Source organism: Neltuma alba, unplaced genomic scaffold, assembly GCF_004799145.2.
Source record: "Neltuma alba isolate B1F8T4 unplaced genomic scaffold, ASM479914v2 tig00010174_pilon, whole genome shotgun sequence".
NCBI classification, from domain to species: domain Eukaryota; kingdom Viridiplantae; phylum Streptophyta; class Magnoliopsida; order Fabales; family Fabaceae; genus Neltuma; species Neltuma alba.
This window is the reverse complement of record NW_021635117.1, coordinates 1,737,774-1,754,978: the sequence shown is the minus strand read 5'-3', so window position 1 is coordinate 1,754,978 and position 17,205 is coordinate 1,737,774. Positions and strand designations below refer to the sequence as shown.

At 38.0% G+C, this 17,205-nt stretch overlaps 1 protein-coding gene across 1 annotated transcript; it reads left to right on the top strand.

Annotated features, from left to right (window-relative positions):
- Positions 1-278: 278 nt before the first annotated feature.
- LOC114754656 (uncharacterized) lies at positions 279-701 on the top strand. The gene has a single exon (XM_028943446.1). The coding sequence runs from the start codon at positions 279-281 to the stop codon at positions 699-701; it is 423 nt and encodes a 140-aa protein (XP_028799279.1).
- Positions 702-17,205: the final 16,504 nt, after the last annotated feature.

Here is a 17,205-nt window from a genome sequence, read left to right as displayed (position 1 = left end):
AAACAGGAGCCAGAGTTAAAGGAACCCTGGGCAGTGGGGGTCTTTCCAAAGACAATAGAGATCAATGAACCAGGGTGGCAAGAATTAGAACTTCTATCAAGAATCTGTGATGTCAACACCCACATATAAATAGACCATGTTCTAAGTGTAACAGGTATCATACAGGTGAATGTTGGAAGTGTTTCATTTGTCAAAAAGTGGGGCATCTCTCTCGACAGTGCCCTGAAGGACAGAATCCACCGAACAACTGATCCATCATACAGGGACATGTGTGAGCTATGACTCAAGAGGAGGCTAGAGTGTCTCCTAATCTCATTCAAGGTATGATTATTCTCCAAGGTCATAATATTGATGCCTTGTTTGATTATGGTGCCACTTATTCGTTTGTATCTTTGGATTGTGTGAATAAATTGAATTTGTCTGTGAGCCCTTTGCCTTATGATGTGCGAGTGTCTGCTCTGGCTGGATCGACAATTAAGACAAGTCAAGCTTGCTTGAATCTACCTCTCAAGTTCCAGGATAAGGATACTATAATTGATTTAGTCTGCCTACCCTTAGAAGGGATTGATGTTATAAATGGAATGGACTGGTTGTCCTCTCATGGTGTTGTGTTAGACTGCAACAAGAAGACTGCTACATTCTCTAGGAATTCTTTACTCACACTGCCACGAGGTGAGCCTGTCTTGTTTTCTACAGCTTAGGTAGACCAATACATTCGACAAGGATGCCAAGCTTTTATGATTCTCTTCTCGATAAGGTTGATACGGAAGAAGGGATTGAAGATACAGAAGTGGTAAATGAATTTCCTGAAGTATTCCTAATTGAAATGAGAGGTTTGCCCCCAGAGCGGGAAGTTGAATTTTCCATTGATTTGGTACCAGGTACTGCACCCATATCGAAAGCTCCATACAGGATGGCTCCTGCTGAATTGGCTGAACTAAAGAAACAGATAGAAGAGTTACTTGAGAAGGGATTCATCAGACTAAGTGCGTCACCATGTGGATCTTCGGTGTTGTTTGTGAAGAAGGATGGTACCATGTGTAACATCCTAAATTTTGTCTCACAGATACAAGTAATAGCATAAGGAAATGATGACTACTAAGTCCAACGTAACGAAAGTCCCGGAGATCCCTCAGAAGGAAAAAGAGATTTTCCAAGGGAAAATGTGTAAAACAATAGTGTTCAAGGACTAAAGAATGACGAACTGGAAACAACTAAGGGCTAGAGGTTATGCCAGAAACTTACAAGAGATGGTTCCGAAGGTTAGGCCTAAGGAGGGACTAAATTGCAAAGAAAAGATTCCTAGGCCAAGTAGGGACCTAATTGTAAATAATAAAAGTTCTGGTCAGCCAATGCTTAGAGTTAGCAAAAAAGGCCCAAATGACTTAGAAAAATTCCAGAAAAATAAGAATAGGATCCTAGAGCCGATATAAGGCTAGAAATGAAGGAAATGCCCTAAAGTCATTCCAGGGTTTTGGACAATTTGAGATAGTAACTCAAATTGAATTATTTAAGCTATAAGATTGCCTTAAATAATCAGGAAAACTAGGGAACAGTAGTTGAGGAACTTACATAGATTGTAAAATTAATTCCATCCCCAGAAACTGACAAGGTTAGCTTTAATTAAATTTAAAGCCTATTTATATCCTATCCGGGAGAAGTCAAAATAGCTGTCTAGAGTTTGGCTCTTGACCCGAGAAAAATTAGAGGAATTTCCTGTGATGAAAGGGAAATATAACATCCCAAAATTTGAAATCCTAGAAATGAGATATGATCGATAAGCATAAGGTATGAGTAAAACATGGAAACCCAAAATGGGACAAAACTGACTATCAAATCCCCAGGGGCCAAACGATAATTTTGAAAAAAGTTCTCAAATTTTCCCTAAAAATAGAAAAAGGTGGAATTAGGGGTTTTTGAGTCACCTATGATGTTTTGGGAGTGAGAATGGCCCAAAATAATTTTTGGTGAAAATTCCCAAAAAAATAATTATTTTTGGGAAAATAGGGAAAAATAAAGGGAAAATTGCAAAAAAAGACTTTGGAATTGCAAAAACGCAGATAGGGACCCTTGACAACTTCACTTTGGGTTTTGAAAACTTCAGGGCATATTATTCTTGTCAAAACCCAAAGTGAAGTTGTCAAGGGTCCCTATCTGCGTTTTTGCAATTCCAAGGTTTTTTTTTACAATTTTCCCAAAAATAAAGGGGAATTAAAGTGATATAATTATTTTAATTACCTAAGGACTCCAAAAATTGAAGGAAAAATATGGATACACTCCCTAGGAATATGTATGAATTTATAAAATTGTTTCCAAGCATTGGAAATGCAGGAAATAATTTATGGGGAATTTACTTCCTAATTCCTATCGGTAAAGGCCCGATTTCAGAGAAAACGTGAAAAAAATACCTACAGGTCTTGAAAGATTCCCAAAACTTCCAAATCACACTTTTGGAATAAATATGGATTTATCATGAAAAGAAATGGAATTTTGGAAGCCCTTAGCTATTTTTCTCTAATAGGGGGCAAGAAATCGGGTACTATGTGACCAAATAATTTTTAAAATTATCCTAACCAATTCCATTGCTTCCTAACCAGTTTTTACCATTTAGTTAGCATCCAACAAGGGCCATATTTGTGCTCATCATGACCAGGACAGGTGGCTTGTGTGCTGGGCAAATTTTCAACCAATAGATCAACTCTCTTGGAAAGTAAGTCAAAGCATGTGTGGCTAGAATTTGTTCTTCATTTTGACCAACTTTTGTACTTAATTTGGGGAAGAAATAGCTGCCTAAGGGCAGGTTTTTGGGCAGCAAATGAGGTCTATAAATACCCCCACAAGGCACTCAAAATTTGAACAGAATTAGGATAATAGAGGGGAGGTTCTGCACAATTTTCTTCTTGGCTTCCAAACACTCTTCAAACCACTTCCAATCCCAGGTTAATCATCAAGCTTTAATCCAAGACTCCTTAAGGTATGTTTAGGCTTTAATTTGATATTTTTTCAATGGCCAAACCGTGACAAAATTGAGGAAGAAGTGCTGCTCTATTTTTGTTTTGCTGAAAGTCCTAAGAGTGGATAGTAACTTGAATTATGAGCTTGTGTTATTGTGTTTGGTGCTGTTTTGGAATGGATTATGGAAAGAAAACCTCTTAGGGTGCAAGAAAAATGTTTTGGCCCAACCAAGAACTCAAGAATAAGATTGGATTCCATGTGTTTTAATGGTTCCAATGAATTTGAAATGTGATTTTGTGTAGGTTGTGCCATGGAAGTATGTTTTAATTCATTGAAATCAAATGTGGAAATTTAGGAACCAAAAGGGGTGTGTTCATCCATTTTGGAATTCAGGGACTTAAGGTTGGATTTTGATGGTTTTGATGCTTCCATTGAACTCCTTGGGCATTTTTGTGTAGGGTTATATGGAGGGATTGAATTTGGAAGCATTAAAAATCAAGTTGGAAATTTTGACATCTTTCCTTGTAAAAAATTTCGTTTATGTTTTGATCAGAATTTAAGGAAAGGATTTGATTTTGTAAAATCTGATTTGATATTTGAATTCTACATGAAAAACCATGTAGGAATGCCCAAGGAGGTTTCTTGAATCAAAAGGAAAACAATTAGGCCAAAAATCCCAAGAAAAAGGGTTTAATGTTTAAGTAATAGGGAATGTGTTTGAATAATTGTTGAATGATTGGCATTGGTGTTGGTTTGTTAGGTACCTTGCCAAATCCTCAAGAAAACATCTTGAACTTAAAGGAAATCAAGGACCAAGTACCAAAAGGTAGCATTGAATTACATTTTGATTGCTTTCTTGTTTACATTGATGTGTTAATGTGTATGTATGCAAAGTGTGCCATGATGTGACTAAGCTTTGTTGCAAATGTTGATTGCAATGTTTGAATTATATTGCCTTGGCATTATGTTCACTGAATATGTGTATGATAGCTTACTTTCCATGGCATAAAAGCATGAACACATAAGCAAGATAAATGCACAAAAACATTGCACATAGTGTTTGCAGGAATGCATGATAAATTGTGATCCCTTGCTACTGGGATTTCTTTGAAATCTCACTCTTATGTTTAACACCACCTAGGAGGGAGTTCAAGCAAGGGTAAAGGCAAGGAAATTGTCCCGAAGGTCTAATGAACAATCAATGTACCCTGGAATCTGTTATGGAATCTTATGACTTTAAAAATGTTTGTTGGATAATAGCTCCCAATAGGAGCCAAGCATGTATGCCTATGTTAAACATATGAAAGTATGGTGGAATGTATCTCCAAGCATGTGTCAAGTCCCAAATGATTAAGGATGGGTAAAAGGTTAAGAAAGAATCAAAACAAGTGTAGTTAGGGGATAAACTATCCATAGAAATGGCTAAATTTGGGACACCCGAAATAATTAGTAAATACTGGAGTCTGGAATTGAAATTTGGCAAGCTTACAAATCAAATTTTTAGCTTCAAATCAAGTGGTAAATCATTAAATTTGGAATTTTGTGGAAAGAGTTATGCCCTTTCAAAGCTGGGTAAAAATACTGGAAATTTCAGAATTTACCAAATGAACAGTACATAATTGCGTGGAAACTGGTATTGATCTATGAGGAATTGATACTTATGAATATTCTTCCTATGTAGAGAATTTCATAAGCTTCGTGTGAGACTTGGAACCACTTTGTTTTGATTTTTCTATATTTAGTTATGATTTTTCATATTTGACCCAATTTTTAGGGGTTACATGAATAATAACTGAAATCAAAACTTTAAATCTTGATTTTTACCTACTTTGAGTATCGAGTAGCAATTTTGAATGATTCCAAATGACGTATAATGGGGGTTTAAAATGAAGGTGTGACACCATGCAGCTATGCATAGACTATAGGCTATTGAATAAGGTGACCATCAAGAATAAATACCCTTTACCACGGATTGATGACTTGTTGGACTAGCTAGTGGGATCCTCGATATTCTCAAAGATTGACTTGAGATCTGGATACCACCAACTCAGGGTTAAAGTAGAAGATGTACTGAAGATTGCTTTTCGCATGAGGTACAGGCATTATGAGTTCTTGGTGATGCCATTTGGGTTGACCAATGCCCCGACTATTTTTATGGACTACATAAACAGGATCTTTTGACCGTATTTGGATCAATTCATCATGGTCTTTATCGATGACATTCTAATTTACTCCAAGAATGAGGATCAACATTGGAGGCTTCTCAAAACTGCTTTACAAGTCTATGTTGTGACCTGGAGAGGCAGAACGCTCTAAACTCTTGTGTTTTAGTCCTTGTAACATTGTGGCTCCATCCATGCTCCATCTTGGCTCTTGGGTCCTTCTTCAATTACCTGAAAATCACAACAAAGGGCTATATAAAGACCAACTGATTACAGCTCAAGACAATTAAAATTAAGGAGCGAAAAATGATTTACCCCTTAAATAGCAAAATGTAATGCATGACTCAATGTAATTAAATGGATATAAATACATGCATAATGAGGGTAAAAGTGTTGGAAAACATTAGAAGACACTTGAGAAAACCATATAAAGATCAGGTTCTATCACTCCCCCACACTTGAACCTTTGTATACCTGGACAAAGACTTGAATTGTTCTAAAGAAAGTACAGCTACAATTAAAGAAACTAGCATATTGAAAAATGATCTTAAGAGCTAATCGATCAACATCTTTTAGGAATATAAAAGATGATAACATGAACAATGCCAAGTAATTAGATACAAGGTGCAATTGACTTTAAATGCATGAACAACAGAGATTTGCTCACAGGGTATAAGTGTTTGATTCACTCATCTCTCCTTATTGGGGTTCTTTTCTCTCAAACATCCAAGCAGTAAACATTCTACCATAAGCTTGTAATGACTCTAAAATCTCCACTCTATTCAGCATTCATTTAAAGAATCAAGAGGACTTTTAAGGTTATAGTGATGGAAAGGCTAAATGGAATAGAAAAAGGTGAAATCACGTGACAAGAATTAAAGAAATATGAGTTAAATATCATCTATTTTTAGACAAGAAAGTTCATATCCCAACCTTCTACCACCAAGGGAATACTTTATTTAACTTTATTTTGCTGCTATAGCTTATGTATATATAAGAAGTATTTCTTTACTTTTCTGTTCTTTTTGCTTTCTTTTCTTTTCTTTTCTTTCCTCTTCTTCTTTCTTTTTTTTTCCCAAACTAAAATAAAACTAGAATTTCCAATTAAGACCCATGAAGATTAGGAAATTGTAATTGTCGAGATGAAATCAACTCAATTACCATTGTTGTTCAAAACACTTGAAACGGTAGACGAAATAAAGGAAGTGCAGGCTCAAAAGTGGTTAAGGAATTGATAGATGGTTGTGGATTGTGTTTGGGTAGAAAGGTGTAGAAAAGAATGCCTCTATCATATTCAAAATCATAAATGCACACGTAATTTTCACCAAGAGCTAAAACAAGTTTTAGAGAATGTAAACCACATGAATAATCACTCAATATAGGAATTAAGGCTCAAGAATATCCTTCCAACAAGAGTTTCACATCTCAATTGCTCATACTTTCAATCAATATGCATTAGTCACAAGACATTAAGACACTTATCACAAAAGCAACCCATAAGATGATGATTAAAAAAGATCAAAATAATCACTTAAGAACATACTTGAATCTCAAAAGTGACTATAAAGTCTTTACAGAAATCATTATCAAAATCCAGTGCTCTTAAAAGTTCAAGGATGGGTATGCTTTTCAAGAAAAAAAACTGATGCAATAAGGTATATTAAAAAGGCAATGGTTTGCTTAAAAAAGATGCAAAGGTAGCTTAAAAAGGTTCCTCCTACACAGCATTACAAAAATCAAAGAGAAGGATAGCGATGCACAGAAAATAGGCCAGGTCACGACGTGGAAACAATGGGGTCACGACTTGAGTACATAGAAGCACCAAGTTAGGAAAAAGGGCTTGAGGTCGCAACTTAAAATCAGTGAGGTCGCTACCTGAAATCACAAAGAGCCCTCCCTTACCAAAGCCACTCCTCAAGTCATAACCTGAAGCAGTAAGGTCATAACTTGAGGTCACAGAAACTACCAACAAAAAATTTTCAAAGCTTGGCCAACATTTAACAAGTAAAAACCCTTTCAGCAAGCATCAAAACAAACAAAAATGATCCAATTCACAGTAATTCACCATCCACAACCAAGTCAAAGCCACATAATAATGATGAAAGATTGGATTTTTGAAAAAAAATTGCTAATTCAGCAACAATCACAGAAATAAAGCAACACTGGGAAATAGCAAAGCGAAATGAAATCCTCTCCCATACTTAAATTTGACAGTGTCCCCACTGTCAAAAAGGGGAAGGGAAAAGAACAGTAGCAAGCACAACAGAACACAGTAAACCAACTAATCACTGTAAAGGAGCACAAGAACAGAAAGGGAAGAAAATTATTGAATTGAAAAACTACAATCTAAATTAAGCTAAACTACTCTTCCTACTGGTTCGTTGCATCCCCTACACTTATCTAAAAAACACAAGGAATAGGTAAATGAGATATGTAAAGGAAAGAAACAACCTAAAGTGTTACGAGGGCTGATAGCTCTCCTTGAAGAACTGCAAGCATTCATTTTTTTACTTGGAAGAACTGGCCTAGAGTATCCTTCATAACAACCTTCCCACGCTGGCATGTAGATAGAACTTCAAAGGGTCCAATCAGTTTGGCTTGGTTTCCTACTTCTGGTATATGATTAGTGGATAGTAGACCCCACACTTTAGCACCAGCTTTAATCTTGATAGCCTCCTCACGAGTTGATAGACAAGGGTCCTTAGGTGCCAGATCAACCATCTTGTAGTTGCCAATAGAGAGGGGGAAGTGGTGGATGTTATCTTGATTTTCTTTTCCTTAAGATCCCCTTTCTTGCTATTCGTAGCACCCACTACTATTACGTGATTAGCTGTCTCAGTTGAGGGTACAGAGATGAGAAGGTGAAAGGCAACTGGAATTACAACTGGTCCGTGCACAGCACTTAGGGTACGCAGCTCCCTAAAACGGTTAAAGCACTTCTTCTTCTTAGAAGTCTTTGCAGCTCTACTAACACCTACATTAACATTAGAAACTAGGCCTCTCTTGGGCTTAAAGGGGTTAGTAGAAGACTTCCGAAGTGTATCATTAACAATAGTAGAATTAGATGGAGTGGGAAGGGTATAATCTAACTGATGGACAGTAGAACAACCCACATCACTACCATTAAAAAGGGAAGGGAAAGCAAAATCAGAAGTGGAGGGTGAAAGATGTATTTTATTAACATTATAAAGCTTATCAATAAACAACCCATCAACAAAATTAACATCACACATTGAATAATCTTCATGCGCTTGTTTCATATGTTCATACATATTGAAATAAGCAAATTTATCCCCAACAGACATAGTGATAGACCCTTTTTGCATGTCAATGTTAGTATTATCAGTTCTTAAAAGGGGTCTACCCAAAATTAAGGTCCCATGCCTATCTTGTTCATTAGGCATATCCAAGACATAAAAATCGGCAGGGATAACTAAGTCTTTGATTTTCACTAGGATATCCTCTAAGAAGCCATGTGGGTACCTCATGGTCCTATTAGCTAACTGGAGCCTCATAGTGTAGGTTTAAGACATTTGATTTGTAAGGACTCATACATTGACTTCGGCATAACATTAATGGTAGTACCTAAATCAAGTAAAGCCTTGGGAATAGTTGTCCTACCTACAGTACAAGATATAGTGAGGGAACCAGGGTCATGACATTTAATTGGGAGTTATGGTTTAAACAAAGCAGACACATTAGAGGGCAACTGGACTCTTTCATTAGGTTTAACCTTCCTCTTATGTGTGTACAACTCTTTTAAAACTTTGGCATACTTAGGGACCTTTTTAATCAATTCATGTAACATCCTGAGTTTTATCGGGTTTTAATAGCCTCTTTTGGGTTGATTTTGAGGATAGATTAGTGATTTAATCTTGATCTTGGTGTTTGGGTTGGATTTGAGGTTGGTTGGAGGAATAGGTGAACGTACCCCTCTCAGGGTATGTTCGCCGCGGCGAAGTTTACTTCGCCGCGGCGCACCGGGAGTTTCAGAGGGGAGTGTCTTCTCAGGAAGGTTTGGCCACGGCGAAGTCTAGGGGACGCCGCGGCGAAGTTGTTCAGGTAAGCGAGGCTTCCCTTTCGAGAAGGTTTCGCCGCGGCGAAGGTAGGGGTATGCCGCGGCGAATGTTTTCTGGGCGAGCGAGAGTTTCCTCTCGGGAAGCTTTCGCCGCGGCGAAGTCAGGTTTTCAGGCGAGTAATCCCTCTCGGGATTAGTTCGCCGCGGCGAAAGGTCGCGATTCTATATAGTCGCTGGAGGGTTCAACGTGCGAAAATAAGAAAAATCTGAAGGAGGAGAGAGGAGCTCTGCTAGGGTTTCGGTTTTGAGGCTTGGGAAAGACATTTCTAAGGATCCATTACCTCAAGTAAGTGATTTTAACCTCTAATCTTCTTTCTTTCTTGGAATTTCTGAGGATTTTTGGTGGAACCCTAGGATTTTCTAAGTTGTGATGGAATTGAGGTTTTTGACCGATTGTTTTGGGTTTAATTGATTGCATTGGGTTAGTTTAAGTATTTAATCGGTGTAGTTTCCTTGGATTTAAAGAATCTTGAATTTTTAGAGCTAGGGTTTATGGAATTGGATGATTTGGGATTGAGGATGACAATGTAGAGGTTGATTCTGAATTTTGTGAATTGGGTTATGTTAAGGAGGGTTAAATTGGATGTTTAATCGGTTTAGAATTGTTGTTGGAACCTTAATTGCTCAAATGGGATGTTTGGGTGTAGAATTCCATAGTGAGTCCTCGAGGTTGTGAATCTTAATTGATGTTTGAAAAGGAATTAAGGTTTTAATGGATTGGTATGACTTTGGAGTGTTGCCTTGATAGATATACCCTTTGAATTGGGTAGAGTTTTGATGGGAGATAGGAATTTGTGTCCCCAAGTGTTGTTTTGGCCACATTATTAGTTTGAAAGCTAATATATGTTGGTTGTATGTTTGTGTGCTTGTGTAGACCGGTTGTGAGTCTTGGTGGTGCACAGGGCCACATTGTTGATTGTTATTCCTTGCTCAGGCGAGAGGTAACCACTTTCCAATCCTTAGTACTTGCTTCTGTGGTATTGTGAGTAGATTTATGCTTTGTGCTCTAAGTAGTAATTATGATCGAACCGTATGTTGTGTATAAAAACGAAAAACCGTCTTGTGGGGTTTTGACTAATGATGAATGAATTTTGGAATTGTGAAAGATATGCCACTGAATGAGGTTAATTGTGAAATGATTATTACTCTTTGATTATGATTTGAGCATGATGCATTGATTGGGAATTTAGTGAGAGTTTGTCTGTTACTACCACGTGGTAAGGCCTCCATTAATGCATGATGGTTGGCTTAGTACGTCCCCCATAGTGAGGGATAGGCCTTTTGGCTCCCTACGTCCCCCAGAGTGAGGGATAGGCCTTTTATGGCTCCTTACGTCCCCCAAAGTAAGGGATAGGCCGGCTTCGGCTCTTGAAAATCCCCCAAAGTGAGGGATTTGGTGGATGGGATTGCATCATTGCACTTGCATGAATTATTGTGGCTATCATTATATTACTTGTGAACTGCCCCACTTGACACCTCACGAGCACCTATTTAGTAGTACCTAGTATTGGAAAGGTTGGTTACTGGGACTTTGTCTCACCCCGTGGTTTACAATGTTTTCAGGTGAAGGTTCTAGGCGTGCGCCTTTGGGAAGAGACGCAGAGGCTTGAGCTTGGTTAGCTTTAGGCCTCTAGCATTTTGTATATGTATGACTAGTATATATTGCCACAGTTAGGACTACTTTTTGATATATTTGATTACCCGACCTTGTTGTAAACTGGAGAGAATGTATCTCCTTATTTTGGTTGGCCGGAGGCCATTGCTAGTGTTTTATGAACTCTGGATTGTTTGGTTGGGAATCATTTAGATGGGCTGATGTGATGTTTGTTGTTACCCGGGCCGGAGGCTCGGAGGCCCAGTAGTTGTAAAAGAATGTTTTCAGTTGCATGCAACGGTTTAAATGTGAATTCAAAATTATGCAAATTTCTTCCTACTATGGTAGTTCATTTAGCAGATTTTCCTTTTCTACCATAGTAGTGACTTTGTGATGAGTTATAATGTTTTTAAGGATAAGGGTTTTTACAATTCAAGCAAGGGTATATTTACTTCAACTTTTTTGAAAGTTTCAAGCAACTCATTATCTTGTTTTTCATTAGCAATTTTCATATTTTTCAAGTAAGGCTGAGGAAAAGGGAGTTCATTAAGATTTACCTCCTTACCCTCATTGCTCACGACTCTATAGGTACTTGTTTTCGCTTTGTCTTTCCTCTGTTTGCCCTCACATTTTAATCCTTCCATATTGTTTTTCTTTTCTTGTGTGTCTTTATTTTCTTGGGATCTCTTCCTCCTCAGAAGTTCCTCCTTCTTGGAACTTTCAGATTTGCCCAACCTCATAAGATTGAGTGAAGAACTCTCTATTTCTTGCTCAGATGCATCTTTGCCTATCTTTTCATCCTCAAAGTGGACCTTTCTACCACTTCTTAAGAATATCACATTAAGAGCTTTAGGATTGATCACCATGTTAGAAGGAATGCTACCCCTACTCTTGGCTTGTATGTCATTAACCGTATTAGACAGTTGGGTCAAATGACTAGTGATATCGGTGTTCTTCAAGGTAAGCTCCTCCAATTTCTTATGCACATCAAAGTTATCTTTCTGCATCCCTTGTAATATTGTAGTTACGGAGACAAACTTGTCACCACTCTCCTTTATTCGTCCTTCGATGTTTGTCATCTGTGCAACCATATTCTTTAAAAGTTGAGAAGTATCATCCCCTCTCAGTGGTGGTTGAGATACTATAGCCTGTTGAGGGGTCTTAAAAATTGCTTGAGGAAGCCCCAGCATTGTGAAACTGATTGCCTTGGAACTGATTTGGCCTATTTGCTGCTCCTCTAGGGTGGTCTCTCCAACCGGGATTGTAGGTATTAGAATAGGGGTCCCTTTTCTGATATGGCCTGTCTCTACTTTGGTACATCACATTGACTTCTTTAATCAGCCTAGTGCAATATGGTGTAGTATGTATCAGAGAGTCACAAACCCCACAACTTGTAGCCACTAAAGCAAGAGACTGCGGCTTGTTGAAGCAGAGGCTTTCAACTGTATTCGCAAGCTTAGACATGTCTTGGGCTAGCTTTACCAAACGTGAATCTCTTTTAGATTTGGGTCCCTTGAATCCCTTGAGCTCACATGTTGTCTATTAAGAGTAAAGGTCCTTATTAACTCCATGCAGTCCTTGGTTCCATATTTTCCACAGACCCATTTGCAGTAGCATCCAAGACTTGTGCATCATATGTTGACAATCCATTGTAAAAATGTTATACCAAGTGCTCCTCAAGAATCTAATGGTTGGGGTACTGGGTAAGCATCTCTTGGAATCTGCTCCAAAATTCAAAGAAAATCTCAAATGGCTCTTGCTTAGCTGCTGAAATTTCCTTATGGGCAGCTGAAATCTTTGTGGAGGGGAAATACTTATCCAAGAATACTTTCTTCAAACCGGTCCATGACTCATAAGCATTGTCCATGTAGAGCGACAGGTTCATGTACCATTCTTTAGCTTTGCCTTCCAAAGATAAGTGGAAAACCTTCCACATAACGTCATTAATACTTGTTCTTACTAGCTTCATGGACAAGCACTGCATATAAAGAGTCTGGAGGTGCAAATATGGGCTCTCACCTGTAAGGCCATGAAACTTAAGTAGTGAGTGGATCAACTGACCTTTAATTTCAAAATCTGCATTAAAAGTAGGAAAAACACCACACATAGGATCAAAGTTCCCATCAGATTGGGTTAGTTCCTTGATGGTTCAACCCCTAAGTTGTTCATTAATCTTATTTTGGCCATTATTTTCTCCTTACTCCTCATTACCACCATTATTAGGTCTATTATGGTTACCATTCCCATTCCCACTATTTGGACTATGAGGAGGTACTTCAGGCATGATTTCTTCTTCTACTTCCTTACTCTCACTAGATGAATGGGATAGGTCTCATAAAATAAGCAGGCTATGAGATGTTGTAGGTCTACCTCTCCTGCCTTGCTCTAAGCTGTTGGAAATTGTGCCCTAGGGGCCAATCATATTGCTATGAACATTGTTGATTTATGAATTTATTAATTACGTTATCATATTATTTGCATGTTTACTGTGATGATTATCCTTGGATAACTCATGGTTTATCCTAAATGTCCCTGGTCAGTCATCTATGTGGGAGCAGAGATGAAATAAGACCAGTATGACTTTAAAGATATATAGAGATATAAATTAAAGTCATAGGCACATGTAAGAGTACAAGGTGTTGGACCGACCCGCTATGAGAGAGCTGCATGGGTTAAGTCATAAGCTTCTCTCATATATAAACCATGTCACTGTGCCCTTTGACCTGAGATCATCATGGATTCCTACATGAGAAACGCTCAGCTTTGACCTAGTCAAAAGTCACTTTTGACTGAGTGATCATAAAGACTATGTTCAGGCTTAGTGGTTTTTCATGCGGAGGAATGTGAATGGTCAAGATGGAATTTGTCCCTCACATTCATAGAGAGATATTACTGGGCCCCTCGATGAGTGAGTCTGAGAAATGTATGGCCATACTATAATGGAAAGGTAGTTCCGTTTCTATACTCAGACTACTCAGGGATCGAGAAAGTAACGGTCATGAATAGGAGGATGACGTTCTCCATGCCTCATCCATGACCAAAATGTCGTGTGACAAAAGGGACGCGATATGGTTGTATGAAAGGTTACATCGTTCAACGATCCTCATATGATTTGGGTAGTCGTGATGTCTTGCTAGAGACCGCTTACGACTTGTGAGTTATTATAGTCAATGGCCTACTGCCAACTTCATATGGGCCTACAGGGTCGCACACAAAATAGCCCAACACGAGTTATGATGTCCAGATTCATTGAATCTAAGATATGTCAAGATTCAATGAATAATATAGGGTGGACGTGTATATATATATATAAAAAAATTCGTATATATATACATGTTATATAAATATAAGAGATATTAATTGTTAGATTTAATTTATAAGGATAAATTAAATCTATATAAATTAATTCCGTCATATCTTTATTTTGAATTAAATAAATAGGTGAATTAAATCTGTGAGACGGATTTAATATAAACCATATTTATTTAATTGTTCTCTTATCTGATTAGGCAATATTTGATATTGTATTAATTTCAGAATTAATTTAGGATTAATTTTGAAATTAAATTTCATTCATAAAACCTATAGCATCCTATATATTTGATAATAGGAGCTAGGGTTTTGAGGGTGATAGTGAAAGCACTTGCAGATAAGAGACGGCCAAAAGGAGAGAAGGGAGGACGGATTCTTTAAAAACCCTAGACGGACAAAGACGCTAGCACGTCGTTCGAGATTGAGAGCTATTCGTGTGGATACCGGTAGAGGAAGCCGACCGGAGTTGTCGACTTCGAACGACAAAGGAGGCGAGCAGAGGCATCATGAACGGCGGAATCACTGGGCCACCAGGAAATCGAACATCGAAGGTAATGCTTCTTACTACTTGACTTAAACACGATCGGTAGATCCGGGCAAGGGATTGAAATTTTTTAATTTATTTTCGTTGCGCGTTTATCAATTCCCTTCATAAGCATGCACAATTACTTAAAAATTCAAGCACAGAAAGAGTTCAAGAAAGAGGTAGTTGCAAAACCATGTATTTACCAAGTGTGTAGCTCAAGTCATGACTTGAGTTCACAGAAAGCAACCTTGAAAGGAAAAGGAAATAAGGTCGCGACTTGAATAGACTGAGAGCAACATTGGAAAACAGAAAGTTGAGCGTGACAAGCCATAAGTCAAGTCGTGACTTAAGCACTAAGGTCACCACTCAAAGTCACGAGAACTAGTTTTGCAAAACTTTTAATAAATTCACTAAGTACTTCAACCAAATACTAAACAAACTATGTACAGAGTTCAAAACTTCAAGCAATTGGCTAAAATACTCAAGATCAAGCTAGAACAAAATGTAAAATGCTGTGCACGAATGTAAATACAAATGTATGGAAAAACAAGATATTTGGTTCTATTTCTCAAAAATTTTGATGCTATGGAATGCAAGATCTAAGTTCAAAAACTAAAACTCAACGAGAATAAACCCAAATCACAATGGTAAGGAAAACCAATTACTAGGGAACCAATTCAATAGGTCCCTAGCAACGACGCTATTAATTAAGGCTGATTGTCACCTTTCAGATCATCAAGAAAGTGAATTACACCAAAAAAAACATGTAGTATAGGATGCAACCAATCATTCTTCTCGAGGAGCTTATTATTGGAAATCCTAGTCTAGGTTGGTTATCAAAAGCATTGTAAATTTGGGTAAAGAAAAAAGGGGTTTTCAACTATTAAAAATGGTGTAAAAAAATAAAAAGTGCAAAGAATTAAATGTTTTTGGTATTTTAAATAAATAAAGAAATGTTTTGGATTAAAAGGGAATTATGGTTAAACAGTCTCTTGATGATGAAAACTTAGCTATCACTGCTCTTTAAAAATAAAAGAAGTGTGAGGCAGTATTTCAGGAATTAAAAATACGGTTAACCACTATACCAGTTCTCACCATTCCTGACCCTAATCTACCATCCACCCTATACACAAATGCATCGTTGAAAGGCTTGGGATGTGTGCTTATGCAAGAAGGCAAGGTTATGGCATATGCCTTACGATAATTAAGGTTGCATGAAGAAAACTATCTCACTCACGATCTCGAGTTGGCTACAATCGTCTTTACTTTGAAAATCTGGAGGCACTACTTCTATGGCTCTCAGTTTGAGGTATTTAGTGACCATGAGAGTCTAAAATATCTGGTGGATCAAAAGGAACTGAATAATTGACAAAGAAGGTGGATGGAATTCCTAAAAGACTATGACTTTGAGCTCAAGTACCACCCGAGAAAGGCGAACATAGTGGCAGACACTTTAAGCAGAAAAGTAGTGCATGTCTTCAATTTGTGCTTGTATGAGCATCACTGGCTAGACAAGGTGAAGGACTTAGGAATGTTAGAGGATAAGGTGGCAACATTATGGTCCTTATAGATTAAGAACCAATTCTGGACTGAGATTCATACTGCCCAACTCCTGGATGAGTACCTTATGAGCAGGCAATGTAATATTGAAGAGGGATTGACTACTAATTTTGAGATTGACAAAGATAGTCTTCTAAGATACAAAAATAGAATTTGCATCCCTAAGGATGAGAAATCAAAGAAATGTATCCTGGAGGAAGCCTATCAAAGTAGGTATACTATCCACCTGGAGTGACTAAGAGGCATCGTGAACTAAAGCAATCATTTTGGTGGGCGACTATGAAGAGAGAGGCGACTGAGTTTATAGGGAAAAGCTTGACTTGCTAGAACGTTAAGATTGAACATTAGAAACCACTAGGGCTACTCCAAAACCTTGAGATACCTGAATAGAAATGAGACAGCATCTCTATGGACTTTGTCATGGGCATACCCAGGACGCAAGCGAACCATGACGCTATCTGGGTCATAGTGGATCGACTGACTAAATCAGCCCACTTCTTACCAATCAAAGAAGGCTATACCCTCAAAAGGCTGGCTCAGTTATATATCAATGAGATTGTTAAACTACAAGGAGTACCAAAGGATATTGTATCCAATCGTGATCCTTGGTTCACGTCAAACTTTTGGAATTCCTTACATGATGCCTTAGGTACAAAACTGAAGTTTAGTATTGCTTACCACTCACAAACTGATGGACAAATAGAGCAAACCATCCAGACTCTTGAGGATATGTTGAGGGCATGTGTGATCGAGTAGACAGGGAGTTGGGACAGCCACCTTCTGTTAGCTGAGTTTGCTTACAACAATAGCCACCACTCTAGCATCCAAATGGCACTGTATGAAGCTTTGTATGGACGAAAGTGCCGATCGCCATTGTGTTGGATCGAGTTGAGTGAGAGGACTCTTATCGAATCGGATCTAGTAGATAAGACTACCTAGAGGGTTGAGTTGATCAAGTAGAAATTGTTGACAGCACAGAGCCAACAGAAGAGTTATACAGATCATTATCGGTGACCAT

Coding starts and splice junctions, on each gene's coding strand:
- LOC114754656 (XM_028943446.1), top strand. CDS start 279: ATGACTCAAGAGGAGGCTAGAGTGTCTCCTAATCTCATTCAAGGTATG.